General features: G+C 42.7%; 1 protein-coding gene across 2 annotated transcripts in view; it reads left to right on the plus strand.

Annotated features, from left to right (window-relative positions):
* LOC140726653 (sestrin-3-like) overlaps positions 1–23,497 on the plus strand; it is a 128,241-nt gene that overhangs the window by 57,880 nt on the left and 46,864 nt on the right. The window contains exons 2-5 of one of the 2 annotated variants that reach the window (XM_073043312.1): positions 7,618–7,683; positions 12,605–12,805; positions 17,374–17,556; positions 21,246–21,482. In XM_073043312.1, coding sequence (XP_072899413.1) covers positions 7,618–7,683; positions 12,605–12,805; positions 17,374–17,556; positions 21,246–21,482 — 687 coding nt within the window. The remainder of the gene's footprint in view (positions 1–7,617; positions 7,684–12,604; positions 12,806–17,373; positions 17,557–21,245; positions 21,483–23,497) is intronic. The other variant, XM_073043313.1, reaches the window with a different exon arrangement.

A 23,497-nucleotide genomic window follows, 5' to 3' on the forward strand; every position in this document is an offset into this window, starting at 1 on the left:
GCATTAACGCAATGCAGGTGTGGTCAAGAGGCTCAGTTGTTGTTCAGACCAAGCATCAGATTCAAAGTACATTTATGATCAAAGTACGTATGCAGTATACATCCCTGAGATTTGTCCTCCCACAGACAGCCACGGAACAAGAAACACCATAGAACCCGTTCAAAGAAGACATTTAACATCCAACACACAAAACAACACCGCACAAATGGCAAAAAAATGAGTGAAAAATGCAGAATCTCAAACAACAAACCATAGAATCCTTGGAACAGTCCAGGAATGTTCACTTCATTTCAATTTAGTGTTGTGTTGTTTGTTGGCTGCAGAGCCAGTGTGCCTCGATCAAAATAGCAGTTTTATTTTAAAACCAGGAACACATATAACACAAGTTCAGTCCACAAACCATGTCAATTAAACCGTGCCTGAGACCCAAATCTCTGGCATCGTCCTCCAGCAGCAGTGAGCGAGAGGGTGCACACAGATGGCACTGAACGCCTGCCTGCCTTCCGCTCTCAATCTTGTTGATTTAGATTTTGCCTGATGTTTCAATCAGCGAGATCGATGAGAAGTGGTGTCGATCCATCTCCAGGCCACGTACTCCACTCCAAACCTCACCGATTGCCCTCTGAGACAGCAAACTGATTTTGATTGTTGGTACCAGATGGGGTGGTTTGGGTAACTCAGAAACTGCTGATCTTCCAGCTCAACCGTCTCTAGAGTTTACAGAGAATGGTGTGAAAAACAAAACAAAAGCATCCAGCGAGCGGCAGTTCTGTGGTCAGAGGAGAAAGGCCAGGCCCGGTTCAAGCTGACAGAAAGGGATGTTAACTCAAAGAAACTATGTGTTACAACAGTGGTGTGGAGAGCATCTCTGAAAACACACTTTAAACCTTGAAGTGGATGGGCTACAGCCGCAGAAGACCATGACCGTACACTCAATGGCCACTTCCTTAGGTAGAGGAGGACATTGTGTGTATCCCAAATAAGAAGTTTTGTTTTCTGTTAACAAGTGGTATGTGGCAGGTTGTGATCCAGACAAGGGACATTAGAGATAAATTCATCCCATAACTGGGATTTTTTTTTCTTTTTCCTTGGGCTAGGATCATTTATGTTGTGGAAGAAGTTGACTTTTTCCTGACGTGTTTAAGCTTATAAAATTTTGTATAATGACAACACTAATTGAATGGTGGTTGCTAACGAAGTGTGGCTTTTCCTGCCAATGGCTTAAGGCTAGGAAGGTGAAGGTGGGTGTAGAGTAGTTTGTCATAGAACAGCTACCTAGAGAAAGCTTGCACAGAAAATGAAGTGATTTTAGGAGGTGCATTTTGAAGAGACAATAGAAATGAGGCAGGTTTCTAGACTTGTAAGGGTGAGGGATGCTTTTGTATCAATATTTCAGATTGCTCTGGGAGTGAACTTTTGAAAACTTATGACCATAACCACATTGGCCTTATCTCAGCTGATGAAGTGTTCGAGATGATCCACATCAAATCTATTCAAGTTTTGGCTGCTAAATCCGTGTCAGACCAGCACAGAACATTTTGCTGTGGTTGCATGTTTAGGCCCCATGGCGGATTCCCTCTTTCCACAGATGTTTCATAACCTGCTGAACATTTTTCTGATGACAGATGGTGGGTTTATCCATATCTTTCCAATCTGTGGGTTCTTGATTTGTGTAAATTGCTGCCTGGTTTCTGTGGTGGTGGCGGCATCCGTCGGTCTCGAGAGACCATGGATCTGCGCCTGGAGTTTCCAGGGCGCAGGCCTGGGCAGGGTTGTATGGGAGACCGGCAGTTGCCCAAGCTGCAGGCCTTGCCCTCCCCACGCCACCGATGTTGTCCAAGGGAAGGGCACTAGGACCCATGCAGTTTGGCACCGGTGACGTCGCAGAGCAATGTGTTGTTAAGTGCCTTGCTCAAGGACACAAACACATTGCCTCAGCTGAGGCTCGAACTAGTGACCTTCAGGTTACTAGTCTGATGCCTTAACCACTAGGCCACGCGCCAACTGTACAACATTTCAAATACACTTTAAAGTTGCCCTGGAGTGGTTTTGAGATTGTAAATGCGGTGTATGAATGTGAATATAATGATTCCTGTTCCTATGATTAATGTTCATAACCAGAGTTTGAGATTAGGAATAATGACCATAGGAGAGCCTCTTTTTTTTCAAAATCTCAGGTTACTTTATTAACGTTCCTGCAGATTTTCAGCACTGGTTTCTAATAGTCATTCAAAAACTTACCATGAACGTAAGTGAACCAATCATACTGGTTCAAGTTTATTGTCATAGCCAAACATAAGGCTCTCAATATACTATTGAGAGGGACGACCTACTGGGGGAGCTATGAAAATGAGCTTTTTGTGTAGCATACACGAGGAAATCGGCAGATGCTGGAAATTCAAACAACACACACAAAATGCTGGTGGAACACAGCAGGCCAGGCAGCATCTATAGGGAGAAGCACTGTTGATGTTTCAGGCCGAGACCCTTCATCAGTCCTGGCCCAAAACGTCGACAGTGCTTCTTCCTATAGATGCTGCCTGGCCTGCTGTGTTCCACCAGCATTTTGTGTGTGTTGTTTTTGTGTAGCATGGTATATTTCAAAGATGACAAATGTAAGATAGCATCGTTCATTTATTATGTGCCCTGACGTGTGATGTGGCCAATCATTGTCTTTCCACGACTATGATTGTTCTTGGCAAATTTCCCTACAGATGTGGTTCGCCATTGTCTTCTGGGAAGTATCTTTACAGGACAGGTGACCCCCATCCACTGTCAATGCTCTGCAGAGATTGTCTGCCTGGCGTCAGTGGTCACATAACGAGGACTTTTGATATGCGTCATCTGCTCATACGACCATCCACCACCTGCTCCCGTGGCCTCACGTGACCCTGATCGGGGGGGTTAAGCAGGTGTTAAACCTCGCTCAAGAGTAACCTGCAGGCTAATGGAGGGAAGAAACACCTTTAAACCTCGTTTGGTAGAGACGTATCTCCACCCCGCACCAAAAGATAGCATAAATTACATATAATACTGGACGTCAAAGATTTTGCTTTCTGAATACTTTTGGATGTATTTGAGCTGCTGATTGTGAAACTCACTGTGAAATTTCCCTATCTTGCACCATCTTTTTAAAAATTGTCTATATTTATTACTTCAATTCATAATTCAAGCCATTAAAATGTTGTAAGCTGAGAAGTTTTCTTGCTTAGGCGGGGGGGGGGGGGTGCAGCATGGCAGGACAGGTCTTAGAAAGGCTAGAAAAGCACCACACACACTCGTTCTGTGCATTGTGTTGACATGTATATCAGTTTGCGATCATATTGATGCACATGCTCTACACACATAGCATATTGTGTGTACTCTTATAATAAAGCAATTGTATTTTTAGGAGTATTTGTTGATAGCAAAATGTCTCACCAGTGATACTTTCTGTTATATTTGTGGTGAATATACGCTTGAATCTCAAAGACAGAGCATCCCCTCTTATTAAGATAGCTGATGAGCTCTACTTTGGGTGTAAAATAGGTGACTGAGACAAAGCCTGGGCTCCTGACATTTGTTACACAACATGCATTGTTAAGCTTAGAGTGTGGCTCTGAGGTACTCTGAAGCCAATGCTGTTCACTGTCCTGATGATATGGTGAGAGCAGAAGGATCATGTGACAGACCGGCACTTCCGTCTGGCCGGTGTGTCCAATTTCTCTGCTAAAAACAAGGAAGTCCATTGAACACTCCAATCTCCCTTCAGCCATGAAATGCTTGACGGTAGTCTTCCACTACCGAAGCTGCCAGAGACATGGAGTCTGGAGGAGACAGACGAAGGATGTCATGATGCATGAGCCCAGAATGGAAAACGACACAGACACTGATACAGATTTGGAATCCTTTATGTCAAGTGAGCCTCATCTGATTACTCGATCTGAGTAAAATGACCTGGTCAGACACTTGGGGGTTTGTCACAGCAAAAGAAGAATTACTGGGTTCAAGACTGCAAGGATGTCACCAGGTACAAACGTTTCCATAAGAGGTTTCAATATTTGAGACAGATGCCAAGGTTAAGGAAGACATTTTTGTTGGTCCACAAATCAAACTGGTCATCAATGACAGGCAATTCGAAGAACTAGTGGGACCGAATAAAATCGGATGAAAGGCATTCAAGGATGTTGTTGATAAATTTCTTGGTAATTACAGAGCACCAAACTACGTGCAGCTGGTTGACAACACGCTTTGAGTAGACAACACCATGAAGTACAACATGTCACTACAGATTCAATTTCTGCATTCCTATTTAAACATCCTTGCAAATCTTGGTGCTGTCCATGACGAGCATGGTAAAAGGTTTGGAGCAATGGTATCGAGACAACCAGAATCCATCAATGCTGGCTGATTGTTGTTGAGCACCTAAGTAATAAGCCTCAGACACTTGAAAATCGTCAACTAAACAATTTTTAGCGTAGTTATATTCAGTGAAAGTTAATTTCTTGTTTCTCCAAATTCCTGCATGATACAAGTAGTCTGAAATTATATTTGTGTTCAGCTTCCAAAAAAATTTGAGGAAACACTTTCAAAAGTACTTGCAGTCCAGTGTAATTGATCATATGACAGTGCATTGACATTTACAGTACATTGAGTAGCTTTTCACCCCAGTGGGTATTTGTCAATGTTTGCTTTTCATCCATGCTGCCTCCTTCTCCATCTGACCAGGTTGACACGTCCCTTCTTTAACATGCTTTTCAATTCGGGCAAAATTGCAATCAACAGGATGAGTTACAACGTAAAGGCGGATAAAATGGAAGAGGGTGAATACAGGACTGAAGGTGTTATATTTGAATGTGTGCAGTATACGGGATAGGGTTGATGAACTTGTAGCACAGTTACAGATTGGTATGTTTGATGTCGTAGGCATCACTGAATCATGGCTGAAAGAAGATTATAGCTGGAAGTTTAATGTTCAAGGATACAGACAGGCAGGTAGACAGAGGGGGCAGCATTGCTCCGGTAATGAGTGAAATTAAATCATTAGAAAGAGGTGACATAGGGTCGAAAGGTGTTGCATCATTGTGGATAGAGCTAAGGAAATGCAAGGGTAAAAAGACCCTGATGGGAGTTGTATACAGACCCCCAAATAGTAGTAAGGATGTGGTCTACAAATTACAATGGGAGATTGAGAATGCATGTGAAAAGGGCAATGTTACAATATTCATAGGGGATTTCAATCTGCAGGTAGACTGGGAAAAATCACGTTGGTGCTGGTTTCCAGAAGGGGAATTTCTAGAGTGCCTACAACATGGCTTTTTAGAGCAGATCATGATTGAGCCCACTGAGGGATCGGCTATTCTGGATTGGGTGTTGTGCAATGAACCAGAATTGATTAGAGAGCTTAAGGTAAAAGAACCTGTTGGGCCCAGTGATGATAATATGATCAAATTCACCCTGAAATTCAAGAAGGAGAAGCTAAAGTCATATGTATCAGTATTACAGTGGAGTAAAGGAAATTGCAGAGGCATGAGAGAGGAGTTGGCTGCCACAAAACAAAGAAGCCCGATAGAACCTGTTTTAAAAAAGGACCACTTAACACCCAAAGTGTAAAAAAAATCCCACAAACAGTAAAAGTAAGGAGATAACGTTCAGAACAGAAGTTCATGAAAGTGAGTTCACAGCCATGAAGACAGTCGTCACTTCTGCCGATCCAGGACCCCATTAGTTGCGGGCCACAGCCTCAGTTCAGCACAGTCAAGTAAGCCTTGCCGAGCAGCAAGCTGAACATTGGCCTGTCCCTCTCCTCCAGCCTGACAACCTGACTCTTTCAGTTGGTCTGGTGTTTAAATCGGCTAAAGCTTGGGTCGTTCCTCTCTCTCGGGCCCGGAACCGGCTGCCCCATTCGGCCCTTAACTGACCTTTCCAATCTGGCCTGGTGCTTAAATTGGTCTAACAACAAGTCATTGCTTGCTGTCAGGCCCAGGTGTATAATTTCACACATCCACACTGGCAGAAGAGTTCTCGTTGTACAGGGAATTTTGCTTTCTTGATGAGTGACAATGTTTCTACAGAGGGTATTGTACAACTAATGCATTATAGAACAAAATTTCAAAGTCCCATCAATAATTGAGGATCATATTCTAAAGATAAGTTTCCACTTTTGAAATTGCTGTCTCTACTGTCTGGTTTTCAGAATGGCTTGCTTTAATAAGTCAGAGTAATTTTAAAGCATTATATACAGGTAGATTTCCTCAAAAGGAACTTGCAAGTCCATTCTTAATGATTAAAAGATGGAATTAATGCAAATGAAGAAATATTTATGGCCAATACAAATAATTATAATCAGTCTTACCTGGAAGTGAAGTACAGTTGCAGTCAGCTATTTAATTTTCAGCATAATAAAATTGTATATGAATGAATTGGTTCCTTGACATTAAGCTCTGCCAGGCGGTGGTGTAGTGCCATCCTCACCAGACTTTCAAGGTGAGTGGTCCCGGGTTCAAATCCGGGCGGCTCCTTGCACATTTTCCATCCATGCTGGGTTGAGTGTCGAGCTAGCAACTTGGCTCATAACAAAACAGACGAAATATGCTAAAGAAATGGCAAGGTTGGTGCCAGATCTGCCACAGGGCGTGGAGAGGAACAAAGAGTTTGTCATTAAGCTACTACTCCCTGAACTAGGGTGGCTCCTGATAAAGGACACCGCCAGTCATCGTGCATCGCTCTGAAAAGTCAGCGGGCCATCAGTCACCCTGTGACCCGGATGTGGTTTCTACCTTGTGATGTGGTATTCCCTGTGCAGTGCTCCTCCACGAACAGTTGATAGAAGCTGCAGCCATGCTGTAGTGGGAATGCCTGTCCTTGGGTATTTACACCCTTCTCTCCATGGCAACGTACTGCTCTGTGCTCCAGATAACACTTACACTTCACCTCATCTCAACCCAACTTCTGCTTTTCTGCTGCACCTTTCCCTCCCAGCTGCTTCCCAGAGATGAGGACCAGGGGAGAGAATGAGCATCTGGTCTCCCATCACAATGAAGTAGTGTGCCAGTTACTGTAGTATACATAAACACGAGAAAGATGCTGGAAATCCAAAGCAACACACACAAAATGCTGGAGGAACTCAGCAGGCCAGGCAGCATCTATTGAAAAGAGTAAACAGTCGATGTTTTGGGGCTAGACCCTTTTCCTGTACTGAGAAGGAAGGGGGAAGATACCAGAATAAAAAGGTGGGGGGAGGGGAGAGAGGCCAGCTACTTCCCCGAGTCCCCTCCTCCTTCCCTTTCTCCTCTGGTCCACTCTCCTCTCCTATCAAATTCTTTCATCTCCAGTTCTTGACCTTTTCCCACCCGCCTGGCTTCACTTATCACCCTCCAGCTGACCTCTCTCTTTCCACCCCCCCCACCCATTTATCTTTTTATTCTGGCATCTTCCCCATTCCTTCTCGGCCCAAATCGTCGACCGTTTATTCTTTACCATAGATGCTGCTTGACCTGCCGAGTTCCTCCAGCATTTTGTGTCTGTTACTGTAGCGTACACTCTGTTCCAGCCCAGCATAATCTGTGCACTAGAATTTCCAGGTTGGCTGTCTGATAGCAGCTTCAGCAATTAATTGATGTGTTTTCTTCTTAACAGGAAAATGGGGCACTAGTCCCTCAACCTCTGGCATGTGGACCAACTGCTTTCATACCAGAAAAGGAGGTAATTTTGTATAAGTTCTATAACACTTTAAAATAATAAACATTTTAAGGCCTCTGTGTTTGTACTGTTACGTACCCCGTAACTGGGTCACTTACCAGCAAAGATAGAGAGGTCTGATGGTACTATTTTTAAAAGTCTTTATTTATAAAGGGGCACAAAACTAAGGTTAATACAAACATTCAGATAACATACGTCAGGGGTGTCAAACTCATTTTAGGTCACGGGCCGGATTGAGCAAAATGCAGCTTCATGCGGGCCGGATCAGTCGGACGCGTGCGAACGCAGCTTTCGTTGCCTCCGTTTTTTCAGCCTGCTCTCATGTGTCTCAGTCTCTGCTATAACTACAAAGTGTTTCACTTTACAAATTCCATTTCTCATGAAGAAGACTGCCGAGCAAGACTGCTGAATAAACACTAAAAACCCTGAAAACCTGGTACCTGAATAAACTCAGCATTAGCCATATCATACGCCATAGGCGCTTCGATTACTGGGGCCAGCTTTAATAGTAATTAGATATTATCTCGCGGGCCAAAGATAATTCCACCGCGGGCCGGATTTGCTAATATACTGGTCTATACTCGATCTAAAGCGCGGGTATAGTAATAATCATCAATAAGAAATGGCTCTATCATTTGTCTAGGGGATAAAATATTGTCCGATGGAAATATAAAAGTCTCTCAGTTCATGCAGGCTTTAGCCTTTGGGGACCGCTGGGTTTTCACTTGTTGGGGAGAGAGAGAGATTTGTGAGAAGAGAAACTTGCCCGGGTCTTTTGATGAGGCCGATCCGATGTGTCGGGGGAGTTGGTTCCCCGTTGTTAGTTCAAGAAAATCGTCTCTGTGGTATTAGCCACCGGCTTCCAGGCACGGGAACCGAACACACGTGGCTTCCTTCAAATGGCTGCCCGCTATTACGGGATCGCTAGCATCTCTTCTGGTGCGTCTGAGGGGCTGGCTCTACAGCCCCTCTTTTATCTGGACTCACGGGGTCTCAGATGTCAATCAGGTTGGGATGATGCAATCTCTCCCCGTCACCCAGCCCACGTTGCCCTGAGGGCTTGCACGTAGCCCAGACCCCATTCCACAAAGGTGTCTCCAAGAGACAATGGCCGTTATCCGGGGCTTTGTCTTGCTGAGGGGCCAGGACACATTCCAAAACCTTGAGGATTCTCTCTCATTTCCTGGGTCCAAGACCCGAATTAATAGTGATCTTGCGAGTCTCAAGAAGGAGGGGGCTGCGATCATAACAGTACAATGATGAGTAGTGTTGGAAAATAATAGGTCTGGGTAACCAGCCGCTTGTCTACCATATAAAGTACAAGATTCCAGGCTTCTGTGGGAACACTGAAAGCAAAAGAACAAATTTGTGGATGGATTGATGGAATGCTTAGAGCCTTTTTGTTATAATACTAATGACCTACGTTAATATATCAGTTAAAACTTGCAAACGGTGGATGTGGTGAGGTAATTGCAGGTGTGGGAGAAAATCAGGATGTTGAAAAGATTTATACACAAGCTGTGACTTTTAAAGTTGCAGGTATTGGAAGTATAAGCTTGTGTTAGCACAAAGTCAGGGTGGCACGCTAGCGTAGCGGCTAGCACAACGCTTTATGGTACCGGCGACCTGGGTTCAGTTCCCACTGCTGCCTGTCTGGAGTTTGTGAACGCATGAGTTTTCCACAATCCAAAGACGTACCGGTTGGTGGGTTAATTGTTCATTGTAAATAGGATTAAATTGGTCAATAAAAACAGAGGTTTATGAGAAGCAGGCTTGCCTAGAAATAGGGGCAGAGTTTCGATGGTGTTGAGGGCTGGGGCAGAGAGAGTTGGAGAGGTGATGACTTGGAGAAGAGTTTCAGAAGTACAGATTGGCAGTAATGGGGCAGAGTCACTTTTCCACTGCAGAGGTTATATTCGGTATGTTTCAGCCTGAGGCTGAGCAGGGACCAGTACACAGCCACTGACAGAGATGCAGAGCTGCTGGGGCCGGGCCAAAGGATGGAATCGATGTACTATTGTCACATATACTGAGGTACAGTGAAAGCCTTTGTTTTGAATGTTATCCAAACAGATCATACCCAATCTGAGTACAAAGGGTGCATAGTACATAGTAGGAGTGCAAAATGTAGTGTACAGTTGCAGAGAATGTGCAGTTCTGAAAGATAAATAAAACGTAAGGGCCATGATGAGATGAGTGAGAGCTTGCTTATCTTAGTTGTATAAGAGGTTCATCCCAGGGGCCTTTCAGCAGGCAATAGTAGCTCTCCTTCGGCCTGATGATATGTGCTCTCTACCTTTATCTTCTGAGAGAGTGGCCAGGGTAGGAGGGTTCCTTGATTATGTTGGCTGCTTTACCAAGGTTGTGGCCACTGTGGACAGAGCCAATAGAGGGAAGGTTTCTGTCATAGACTGGCCTGTGTTTACAACTCTCTGCAATTTCCTGTGCTCTTGTGTAGAGCAGTTGCCATGACGCATAGAGATAGAATGGTAGACCTTAAGATATAGGATCGGAATGAGACCACTTGGCCCATCGAATCTGTTATGCCATTTGATTCTGGCTGATTTATTTAACCTCACAACCCCACTCTCTTGCCGTCTCCCTGTAACCTTTAGACACCCTTACTAATCAAGAGGCTGTCAGCTTCCGGGTTAAATCTGCCTGGTGACTTGGCTTCCACAGCTACCTGTGGCAATCAATTCCACAGATTCACCACCCTCTGGTTGAAGAAATTCCTTCTCATCTCTGTTCTAAAGGAATATCCTTCTCTTCTGAGGGTGTGCTGTCTGGTACGACTCTCTGACTATTGGATACATATGGTGCATCAAGAAAAGGTTTTGCTAATGGTCATCGGAGACACGACGCATGTCCCTAGATGATGGTTGTGTATCACCGGATAACCTCAGTTCTCAATAAGACCGGGTGTTGGACAGATGTTGAAATACTTGTAGAGAGGTGCAGCTTGGTATAAGAAAAAGACTCCAAGGCAGAGTGTGTCGATATAGTCGAGCCCAAGGAAAGGTCATTGTGAGCTTCCGGTTAAAATGAAACCAGGGTATCTGACTGAGCAAGCCAATGAAGATAATGCATTCAGAGGCCACAATAAAAACAACAAATAATCTTTTGTCACCAATAAATGATGTTTGTGGCATTTTTTAAGCCAGCTCATTTCAATGTTGGAGTAGGGGCCAAAAGCATTGAGAAGTTTAAAGTAAAAGAGATTAGGGGAAATTGGGCAACATCCAACAAGTGTTACAGTGATGGCAATTTCTCATCAGGCCAGAGGGATGAAATGTTTTTCTGATTTGTGTTTGGGGGGGGGGGGGGGGGTTTGTTGGTGGTAGAAACTGACAGTGTGGATGGGACTGCAAATGAGAGTAGGTGTGAAGTGCAGATTGAGGAGGAAAGATGAGTCTTGAGAGCAGTGAAGGTGATGATGAAGGTGGAAGATCCAGGTCACTTGGGGCAAGATGTGGTATTGTGAACAAGGATGTTCCTTTGAGGAGGAAGGAGCAATAGCAGCTTTAGTGGAGATCTCCATCTAGGTGACAAATGCCTCACTGACAAAAACAGATTTCTAAAAACACTTGGTACTGGAGATGTTAAAAGAAAATATGTAGGTGCAGCAGATAAATGTGTTTAACTATCTGAAGAACGTTCCTTTTATCTGATCATTTAGAACATGTGTTTTCACTACTTTGAGAATTATCCTAGAGATATGGGTGGTTTTGGCTGAGGAAAGGAAGGCTGAACGATGATTATATTTTTCAGTGGGATCCAGTGAGGGCTGATTAAACCTGATATCTAATGCGTGCAATCTTCAGAGATGAAATACCGTCCCAAGAGGAAGTTGGACAGAAAGGGTTAGGTTTAATTCCCATCCCAGAAAGCACAGATTTCTTAGTAGATCTTCTTAAGCTGTAGTGAGGAAGTTCTGTACGTGCAACACACCATTGCAGAATCAGAATCAGGTTTATTATCACTGGCATGTTTCGTGAAATTTGTTAACTTAGCAGCAGCAGTTCAATGCAATACATAATATAGAAGAAAAATAAATAAATACATCAGTTGCACTATTTTAATCCATTCTATATACATACTGTAAAACATAAATAATATTTATTTAAAAATGAGTTATTGTTTATGGGTTCAATGTCCATTTAGGAATTGGGTGGCAGAGGGGAAGAAGCTGTTCCTGAATCACTGAGTGTGTGTCTTCAGGCTTCTGTACCTCCTACCTGATGGTAACAGTGTGAAAAGGACATGCCCTGGGTGCTGGGGGTCCTTAATAATGGATGCTGCCTTTCAGATGAGGAATAAAATGAAGCTTTGTGTTCTGCCTCAGTGGGCTATGAAAGAAAGGAATTGTCCAGAACAGCATTTATCAATTACTCTCATAATCATCAGGACACTGTCACTTTGCTTTTGTGGAAGTTTGTTGTGTACAAATTAACTACTGTATTTACACACTACCCAAAATCACTGCCCTTCCACACGTATTTCATTGCTTTGAGTTGTCTTAAAGAGATGATGCAAATGCAAAACCCTCTTCTGATTGTCAACATTGAATATCACCAACCAGGTTTGGTTGGGTTATGAATTGTGAGCTGATAAATAGCTTGTATAAAGTGGTGATGTTTGAGCTGTTATTGATTAAAGCAATGTCTTTAGTCTGTTCGATTTACTAAAAGTCAATTTTGAGCCAGAATGATGTCGGTTTTTTTTTCATAAATGTTATCATTTCCTCTCTTCGCCCACTCTCTACCAGCTCTCCCTCTTCCTTTTGGTGAAAATGCAGTATTCTTTTCATGGTCATGAAACTTTATTTTCTAAACTTTATTTTAAACTTTGTTTTCCCATGATTTGTCTATGAAATGAAGAAATGGCTTTCTTAAACACCTGTTGTTGGTGCTTCTTTCTACAGGTTGCACAAGATGATCTTGTAGAAGGACACACCAGCTTGTTATTTCTTGAAGAATACTCCACCACTGGACACCCTGACAACACAACAAAAATCATGGGCTTACACCCTCAGTACCTGGAGTCTTTTCTCCACACCCAGTATTACATACTACGTATGGATGGACCACTCCCCTTTGAACACAGGCACTACTTGGCAATAATGGTAAAGTAGAATGTGCATCAGTTTTATTTTTTTTAATCATACTTTGAAAAAATTTATTGTGCGGAGGATTGGTCAATGACAATAGGACAAACTAGACAATATGTTAAAATTGTCAAGTTCATTGTTATATTACCATGTGGTTTCACTTGCTACTTCATGCTTGAGCGTTGCCATAATGAAAATAAATGTTTTGAAGTTTTAAAAACAATCATGCCGTAACACGATTTGGAAGCTTTTCAGTTCGGTGCAGACTGTGACGTTAGCAAATAACAGGCAAAAAAACAAACTGTTGGAGCAATTTCAAACGAGATCATCTGCAGATGCTGGAAATCTATGGGGAGAAAGTTCAGTCAACGTTTCAGGCCGACACCCTTTGGCAGGACTGGAGAAGCATCCACAGATGCTGCCTGGCCTGCCGAGTTCCTCCAGCATTTTGTGTGTGGTGTTGGAGGAATTCAGCAGCCAAGGGAGTAGCAGAAGGGGCAGAGGGATGGTCAGATCTTGCATCAGGACAGAGTGTGTGGGGAAGTTAGCCAGTGTAAAGAAGTGAGAGGGAAAGGGGCAGGCAGGACTGGCAGATGAGAGGTGGAGCTGGGAGATGGTGGCCATTGAGTGACGAGCAGGAACAGAAAAGGAAAGGAGAAAGACAAGAGTCTCGACCAGGGGTTCCCAACCTGGGATCCCTGGACCTCTTGCTTCATGGTATTGGTCCATGGGATAAAAAAGGTTGGGAACCCCTGGTCTTGATGGAGCCAGGTTGGCGGAGGGGAGGGTGAAGGTGGACAAAGGCTGTGAAGTGATAGTGGAGCCACAAGCCTGCAGATGCTCAAATCTGGTTAAGGAAGGGCGAGGTGATAGGCTGTTGGAACCAGTTTGCGTGAGGCGATCTTAAACGGAATCGGGTTATGTTTTTAGTCCTAAGCAGGTGCACTCAAGTGGGGGACTGAGTAACATGGGATTGGTGGTGGAGAAAGGGAGAGCTGCAGGAGAAAGCACCAGAGCAGAGGGAGGCGTGCGGAGGGACAAAGGATGATGAGTGAGCGAGGAGATCATGGAAAGAGTGGGAAGATGAGGCATCACAATGAGATCTGTCTAAGAGGCTGGGTGGGAGGAGGTGTCGTCAAGGTCGCTGTGAGTTTATATATAGTACGTTGTAAAAATCTTTGGACCCTAACCCTTCATTCATGTAAATGAAAAATTACAACCAGGGTTTTTGATCGATTTAACTGAGAATTTTGATTTGTGAATCACATCCTCCTTTTTTCACAGTGGAGCCCCAAAACAGGGAAAATTGTTAAGCATGAAAAACTAAAATTTCAAAAACTGAAATGTCAACAGTTCAAAAGTATTCATTCCTCCCCCCCCCCCCCCCCCCCTTTTGCTCAGTACTTAGTTGAACCACTTCCCACAGCTAATAAGTCTCTATTAGCTTTGCACAACATCATGGAGCAAGGTTCTCCCATTCCTCCTTGCAAAATTGCTCAAGCTGTGTCAGGTTGGGTGGGGATCAGCAGTCGACAGCAATCGTGAGGTCTTTCAGGGATGTTCAATCAGGTTAAGGTCAGGACTCTGACTGAGCCACTCAAGGACATTAATTTTCTTCATTTGAAGCCACTCCAGTATTTCCCTGACAGTGTGCTGTGGGTCATTGTCCTACTGAAAGACAAACTTCCTCCCCGGTTTAAGCTTTCTGCTAGAGGCTAGCAGGTTTTTATCCAGGTTCACTCTGTATTCAGCAGCATTCATCTTCCCATCGATCCTGACCAGATTTCCAGTCTCTGCTGCTGAAAAGCATTGCTGCAGCCTACTGCTAGCTCCACCATGCTTTACAGTAGGAATGGTGCTATCTGGCTGACGCACAATGTTAGATTTATGCCGCAGGTACCGCTTAGTGTTGAGGCCAAAAAGTTCCACTTGAATCTGATCCGACCTCAAGACCTTCTTCCACATCATTACAGTTCCGTCTACGTGACGCTTTGCAAAGCCTTTACGGGCAAGAATATGTTTTTTATTAAGTCAGGACCTTTACTTGACACTCTTCCATAAATATGCTTTTTGTGCAAGGCCTCAGAGATTTTGGAGCCGTGAACTTCCTCTCCAGTTGCAGCCGCTGACTTCTGCTGCTCACTCAAAGTGACTGTTGGTGTCATAGTGGCCTCTCTTACAAGTGCAATTCTTCTGTGGCAGTTAAGTTTAGAGAGGCAGCCTGACCGAGGCAGTGTGGCTGTGGTTTCATATTTTTTCTGCTTTTTCACAATGGACTGCACTGAGCTCCAAGATACATTCCATGCCTTTGAGATGGTCTTGTACCCTTCCCCATATTTGTATTACTCTATTATCATTTCCCTGACATGCCTTGAATGCCCTTTTGTCTTCAGTTTGGTTTGGTCTGTTGAAAATCTACCGTACTGTTGGACCTTATAGAGAGAGGGGGTATTCTTATGAATTAATTGAAAACAGGTGATTCTCCAGTTTTCTACATAAAAAAATTGGGTGAGTTGGTAAGGCAATATTACACCTGAGGGAAGTTAGCACAGTAATTAGAAAGGGGATGAATACTTCTTTCAGCCTCGCAATTTTGGTTTTTAATTTTTAGTAAATTTGTTGCCAGGTTTTTGAATTTTTCTTTTGATTTGACATGATGCACAATGTTTTGTAGATTAGCTGAAAAATCCTACTGCAATATATTTTAAATTTAGAAAGTGAGACAGTAAAATGTGAAAGTAGTTGTGGTGCTGAATACTTTTTCAAGGCACTGTATATTTCAGTGGATAGTTTGTCGCCTCAGAGGGAGATCTGGAGATCCAGAAAAAGGGGGAGTGGTGTCAGAAGTGGTCCGAGTGAATTTGAGGGCAGGATGGAAGATGGGAACGAGGGTGACAGGAGGCAACAGCAACATACTGACTGATGCAGCAAAGAAAGGATGGAGATGTGTTTTGGAACAAAGACCATACCATGTAGCTAACTATTATCTAGGTTTGCTCCAGATGACAGCATCTGCAATGTCTTGTGCCTCCAATGGAGAACTGAGGTTGTTGGGGTAGCTGTCTTCTGAACATGACACCAGGGATACCCCACCCACTACCTGCAGCCTACCCCACCCCCGCTTCCCATTAGCCTCCACTAAACCTCAAAAATGATCATAAAAGATCTCGGATTTGTTTCCCTGGATGGATCCTCTTCAGTCCGTTGGCTAATATTCACTTTAGTGTGATTAGTTTAGTTTAATTGTCCTATATATCGAATGTATCAACACTTCAAACAGAAAATAAAGTGCCTTAGGATGTCCTGTGTTAGTAACAAATGTGACATAAATTTAAGTTCTTCCTTTTAAGAGGGTTTAGGGGATTTATTTTAGTTGCAGCTCACATTTGAACTCTTGAATTTTACAATGAAGATGTGGAGGTTGCATTCGTCAAAAGCATTGTGTCAAGGCAGTCCACCATCTACACTAAGTGTCTGTGCTGATTTTGTTCATTTACAGTTAATCAAAAGAACACGCCAGCAAAGTCAGGATGAATCCCTCTGGAAATTACTATTAGAAACTAACACACAGTTTTATAGTACTGTGGTAGTACTGGTAGTGTTCTAATTTGTTCTATATTTCATTTAAATGCACAATTTATTACTCAGTTAAATATTAGGTTTTTTTACACTTAACTATTTGCACGAAACTTTGGCAAATTGGGGCAGCAGCTTAATTAAACCAAAATGTACTAGTCCTGATGTGTCCCAATTAACCAGAACCCACTGTTATCTGTATTTTTGCAGCATTTATTCTGAGAAATCCACATGCTCAAGATTTGGTGACTAGATGCTGTATTTGCTTTCAGCCAAATTCATCTTTCAAATCCAAACATTTTAGTTTCGTAATCAAAATTTAAAGTGTAAAATTGATCTTGTTGTCAAAGTATGAGGCAGGGTTGTAAAGCAAGTCATTTGCTAAAAGGGCACAGATTATAATCCAACGTTAGATTGTTTTAATCAAAACAATACCCATGCATTATGGGAAAGCCAAGGTGAATTGACTGCAGCATTTCTTTACATGTCTTAACAAAATATTCACTTTGAGGCATTATGAAAAGCTTGAATTTTCAGATTAGCCTTCATTTTGGAGTGCTCAGAGTTGTCAGTCATCGTATTTATTTATGGAAGATGGGCTGCTATTGCTTTCTAGTCTTAAATGATGTAAATGAATCTGTTATTAAAAAGATAAGAACTTTTTTTTCTTGTAACATTGAAAGCTTTCAGTGTTAAATTTTCCTCTAGTGTTTGGTCAAGGTACTGTACAAGAATGAACATATTGGGATTGAAATTCTTTATTTGACTGCAAAAATGGTAACACTTGGTGAATTACTGCCATTACATTATGACATCTCAAAATGTGGAATTAAGATCCTGTTTACCTTCAGTCCAATGACAGAAGGTATTCACCATGGTGTACAGAATTTAGCACAATGCTTCATTTAATAAAAACACTTGCGAGTACTCTCAAAGTCCTACATTGTCGCTTTCAGACTGTTATTCTGCTGATTCTCTCTCCTACTTGTGATTTTTTTCCACTCTAGGCTGCTGCCAGGCACCAGTGTTCCTATCTGGTGAACATGCATATAAATGAGTTCTTGCAGGTGGGTGGAGACAGTGAATGGCTAGGTGGTGTGGAATACATCCCCCAGAAACTGCAAAACCTCAATGAAGTCAACAAAATCCTTGCCCACAGACCGTGGCTGATCACTAAGGAGCACATTAAGGTAAAGGTCATGAAGACCCTTCTGTTTTTGAATAATCATAAGGCCTTGTGGCCTTCTGTAAATGTGTGCCTGTTGTTTAGGAGCAACAAATGTTTTCTATTTCAGAAGTACAGAAGATGTAGCGTGATTAGGATCAAATGTTCATGAGATAGTTACTTTATCTTCCCTTATAAAGAGCTGACTATCTCCTGAGATTTTATGAACCGCTCTTGCTTGTTTATGTTTCTCTTTCCCTCAAAATTCCCTGTGTTTTGTATGCGATTAGCTCAAAGTAAATTAATAACAAGTAACATTGGCATTTTATGTTCAGTTCATTGTAGATGCCTTAAACATTGGCTGGTTTTGATGTCTGGTTAGTTAGACACACAAATATATTGCATATGCCTGCTCCTGGTTCTGGTCTTCTATGCCTTAGTGATTCAAGTGCTTGTCTAGTTATTACTAAGATGTTTGTAAGTACCTGCCTCCATTGCCCAAAAAAGCAGAATGTTCCATAAATTCAATGACCCTCTGCCCAGAAAACACATCTTACTGGTTTGGAGTCATCCCATCCAAAATATTCCCTTTGTTTTTCATACTCCTTCTCAAATTCTCAGTACTGCTGGTTTCACTAAACCTGCTGCTGAAACCTAACTTACTTCCTCTTTCCCAGTTTTGATGTAAGGTCAAAGGTTAGCTTTATTTCCCTCTCCACAGATGCTACCTGACATGCTGAATATTTCCAGCATTATCTACTTTTAATCTTGTGCCTGCCTTTCTGCCCGTCTCCCTGGCTATGCGTCAGCTCCAGCATTACCCTGTTTCTATATCTGAGTGCAGCATTGGAGATTGACTGTTTATCTCGCTTCTTATTCTCTTCCTGATTTCAAAATCTGCCAACTGGACTTCATCCCTTGTTCTACCTAAATGTTTGGGAGCCAAGTGAGCTATAATCTTTGGCTCACAAACAAGAGAAAATCTGCAGATGCTGGAAACCCAAGCGACACACACAGAAATGCTGGAGGATCTCAGCAGGCCAGGCAGCATCTATGGAAAAGGGCACAGTTGGCGTTTCAGGCCAAGACCCTTTAGCAGGGCTGGAGAAAAAGAGATGAGTAGACTACACGCCCTCCAATCACCTGTATCAATTGTTCTGTGATCTTTTGCCTCAGTCCTGTCTCCCTTTCTTCCATGGTCCACTGTGCTCTCCTATTAGGTTCATCTTTCAGCCGTTTACCTCCTTCCCCGAATCCCCTCCCAACCTTAGTTCAGCTCTCCTTGCCCACCCACCCACCTTCCCACTGACTTGATCTCACCTGACACCTGCTAGCTTGTACTGCTTCCCTCCCCCCGACTTCCTTATTCTGGCTTTTGCCCCCTTCCTTTCCAGTCCCGATGAAGTTGTTTCACGCAATGTCAGTTGTTTATTCCTCCTGTAAATGCTGCCTAACTTGCCGAGTCCCTCCATATTCTGTGTGTGTTGCACCAGGCTTCCAGCATCAGAGTCTCTTGTGTGTATAAGAGCAGAATAAAGTTCAGTCTCCAAAATCACTGCCTGCTTTTTTATTTTGTCTGTCTGGCAGTAACTTAGTCTAACGTGAATCAAACTGCTTCTTGAAACGTGCTCCGGAGCTGCCAATGCTGGAAAGAATGACAGAAGATTTAGGAGAATGTTGCCAGGACCCGGGCCTGAGTTATAGGGAGATACTGGTTAGGTATGACTTCATTCTTTGAGGCACAAGACACAGAGGGTGACCTTGTAGAGTGGGATAAAATCAAGAGGAGTATGGATAAGGAGAATGCAGACAATTTCTTTTCTGAGAAAAGAGCATCAAAATGATAGGGCAGAGATTTAAAGTAGGGGCACAATTTGAAAAGGAACCGAAGGGGCAACTCTTCACACAGGGATGATGAATATATGGAACAAGCTGCCAGTAAGACAGATATAATGCTAATATAGGGTTCAGAGGGATAATGGCCAAATGTGAGAAAAAGGAAATAGATTAGATCCCCCTCTTGATCTGTATGGATGAGTTGAGTTGAAGGGCTTGTTTCTGTGCTGTATGACTTTGACTATAACAGAGTGCTGGAAATCCTAAGCAGGCCAAGCTGTGTTATTGGAAAGAAAAACAGAGTTAAACACCCTTTGTCTGAATTGAGAAAGAGATTACAAGTTAGTTTTACACAGCAAGTAGTACAACAAAGGCTTGGATAGGGCAAAAGGAACATTTGTGATGGGGTGAGGCTCTGTTGACTTGGCAAAAACTGTACTCAAGATCACCTTTTTGACAGATTACTGAGGGTGATTGGATGAAAAAGATGACAAGGGAACATAAAACCCAAATGAGCACAGTTAGAAGGCAAAGTCACCAACAGCTGAGAGGCAGCAATATTTCTGCATTGCTGCTTGTTCTTGCATTGGGCCTCATTTGTTTTACAGATAGAGGTCAAAGTTGAAGTAGATTGGAATGAAGTGGCAGGCAGTGAGAAGTTTAAGGGTCACCTAATCCAGTATTTCTCAGACTGGCCACTGAATGTGTTTGGTTCCTGTGGTACAGGAGACCCCACATTTCGAGCACCGAACGCAGTAAACTGGTGGATATCATATGAATAAGGTCCCACATGGTGCAGCATGTGCGTTCTACAGTGTCAGTCGTCTGGTCACATTTCTTCCTGCTTGATTACCTCGCCACGCAGAAACAGGAATAACGTTTGTAAATCTGCATTATTGCCCTTTCCTCAGTGTGAAGCCCCTTTCTCAAAGTTCACCCGGCACAGACATTGCTCCATGCTTAAAACATTGTTGGCCCTTAGCAGAGCCCATAGATCTTGTTTTCCAATAACCTTGCCCGAGTCATTTTAAAGATCTTAATCACTTTAAAATTTATAAGCTCTCAGATTTTATCAGTGTGCAATACATTCAATGTGATTGAAAAATTAAAAAAATGGAAATGCTTTGTAGATCCAGCAGCATCTGTGGAGAAAGAAGCAGTGAACATTTCAGGTTAACTTTGCAAATCAGAATTCTGTTGGTCATTAACGCGCTGAGTATTTCCTTCAGTCCCAGTTGAAGGAAGGTCAGTGAGCCCCTGGTGGGCAAGGGAAACAAACACTTCAAAACCAGCCTGAAGAAATTCAACATTACCTCTAAAAACTGAGAAGATGAAGCACCTGATGCACTTGGAGGAAATCTGTTCAAGAGGGAGCTGTGCCTAATGAGAACGACCTCTGATCTGCCTCAGAGAACTAACTGCAGCTGCAAAAGGAGATCCTGAACAACCAAAAGAACCAACCACTAACCACAGCCACCACTTCCTCCTGCAAACACTGCACCGGACATGGACCGCACTCTGTAGCCCAACAATACACAAACCCTTAGAACCTCATACTTGAGTAATTACACCAAATAGTTTCCATCACACTGCTTTTTACTTTGTACTTCCAGTATCTTCAGTACTTTACAATTTTTATGTCTGTAAATTATCAGAATCTCTAATAATAGTTTGGTAGAGGAACTGCTTTTTGACATTGAAACATTTCACTTTATTGACTTTGTACTTTTAATTGCACACGTATTATTTCCTGAAATAATTTAAAAGTTTATCACCAGTAGCTCTGCAGCATGATCTTTGTGAAGAAGGTAGGTGCATTATTAAGAGCTTTGGTACACAAGAAATAGAAATAATTGTTTTTCTTTTCTTTATTTTCAGAAATTGCTCAAAACGGGGGAGAGCAGTTGGTCTCTGGCTGAGCTGGTGCATGCCATGGTGCTGTTAGCACACTACCATGCCTTGGCGAGTTTTGTCTTTGGAAGTGGCATTAATCCGGATACTGATCAAGACACCAGCCACAGCTTCAGAGCACCGGTCGACAGCAACTTCTGTGTGTGCAGTAGCACCAACAAGAGCCAGGGGGAAGATGCCATATTTGCGCTCAACAGTCCTGGGGTTAGTGCAGGGAAATAAAGATCCTAATTCATCATCAAACATTATTTTCCCACTCTAGGATAGTGTTAAGTATTATAAAGCTGGTGATGTAGTGTTTTTGGAATGTATGATTTATAGGTTTGACAGTTACTTAACTTTGTACCGTAAGTTAATTTTCATGGTAGATTTAAGTGTTTGGTTGCCTCACTTAGAAGCTACTTAGATCCCATGAGGCATTTACTGTTTGATCTTTTGTTTTCACCATCTTCAGTTTCTTTCTCACATATTTACTGTAGGCCAGAGATAAACTATTACTAATTAAGTTTTGGTCGGATTTCCAGCATCCGCAGATTTGCTCTTGTTCCTAATGGAAATCACTCTATTCTGAGACCGTGCCTTGTGGTCCTAGAGTTGTCCACGGTAGGAAACCATCCTCTCCACGTTCACTCTCTCTAGGCCTTTCAATGTTCAATAGGTTTCAATGAGATCCCCCCCATTCTTCTAAACTCCAGTGAGTACAGGCCCAGAGCCATCAAATGTGCCTCATATATTAACCCTTTCCTTCCCAGAATAATTTTCATGAAACTCCTCTGGACCATCTCCAATGCTGGCACATCCCTTTATAGATAGGTGGACCAAAACTGCTCACAATACTCCAAGTGCAATTTAAAGCCTCAGCATCATATCCCTGTTCTTGTATTCTAGTCCTCTTGAAATGAATACTAACATCACATTTTCCTTCCTCACCACAGACTCAACCTACAAGTTAACCTTTACGGAATCCTGCACAATGACGCCCAAGTCCCGTTGCACCTGTGATTTTTAATTTTCTCCCCATTATAAAATAGTCTACACCTTTATCCCTTCTACCAAAGTGCATGACTGTACACTTCCCTGAACTATATTTTCATCTGCATCTTCTTTGCCCATTCTCCCAATCTATCCAAGTTCTTCTGCAAACTCCCTGCTTCCTCGACACTATCTGCCCCTCCACCTATCTTTGTGTCTTCTGCAAACTTGGCCACAAGCTCATGAATTCTGTCATCCAAATTGTTGACATATAACGTGAGAAGAAACGGTCCCAATACCGACCCCTGCGGAATATCACTTTGTCACCAGCAGCCAATCAGAACAGACCCCCTTTATTCCCACTTTGTCTCCGGCCAATCAGCCAATGCTCCATCCATGCCAGTATCTTTTCTGTAATACCATGAGCTTTTATCTTGTTAAGCCATCTCATGTTCAGCACCTTTTCAAAGGCCTTCTGAAAATCCAAGCAAACAACATTCACTGACTATTTATCCTGTCTGTTATTTCCTTAAAGAATTTCAACAGGTTTGTCAGGCAGGATTTCCCCGTAAGGAAACCATGCTGACTTTGGTCTATTTTTTCATGTGCCTTCAAGTACCCTGAAACCTCATCCTTTGGAATGGATTCCAGCATCTTCCCAATCACTGAGGTCAGGCTAACAGGCCTATAATTTCCTTTCTTCTGCCTCCCTCCCCTCTTAAAGAGTGGAGTAATATTTGTAATTTTCCAATCATCAGGAACCAATCCAGAATCTAAGGATTCTTGAAAGATCATTACTAATGGCTCAACAATATCTTCAGTTACCTCTGTCGGAATCGTGGGATGTCGTCCACCTGGCCCAGGTGACTGATATACCTTCAGACCTTCCAGCTTCCCCAGCACATTCTCTTAGTTGAATTCTCTTTCTGTCCCCAACACTCAGAAATTTCCAGCATTTCTTGAATACTGCTGATGTCTTCCACAGTGAAGATGAACACAAAATACTTGTTTGTCTGCCATTTCTTTGTTTCCCAAAACTAGCTCTCCAATATCATTTTCCAGTGGTTCAGTGTCCAATCTTGCCTCTCTTTACTCCTTGTGTATCTGAAAAACCTTTGACATCTTCTTTAATATTTTTGCTAACTTACCGTCATAATTGGTTCTTTTTCCCCTCCTTATTGCTTTTTCGTTGTCTTCTGTTGGTTTTAAAATGCTAGTTCTTCATTTTTAGGATGTATCTATTCTGC

Source organism: Hemitrygon akajei, chromosome 4 (genome assembly GCF_048418815.1).
Source record: "Hemitrygon akajei chromosome 4, sHemAka1.3, whole genome shotgun sequence".
Lineage (NCBI taxonomy): Eukaryota > Metazoa > Chordata > Chondrichthyes > Myliobatiformes > Dasyatidae > Hemitrygon > Hemitrygon akajei.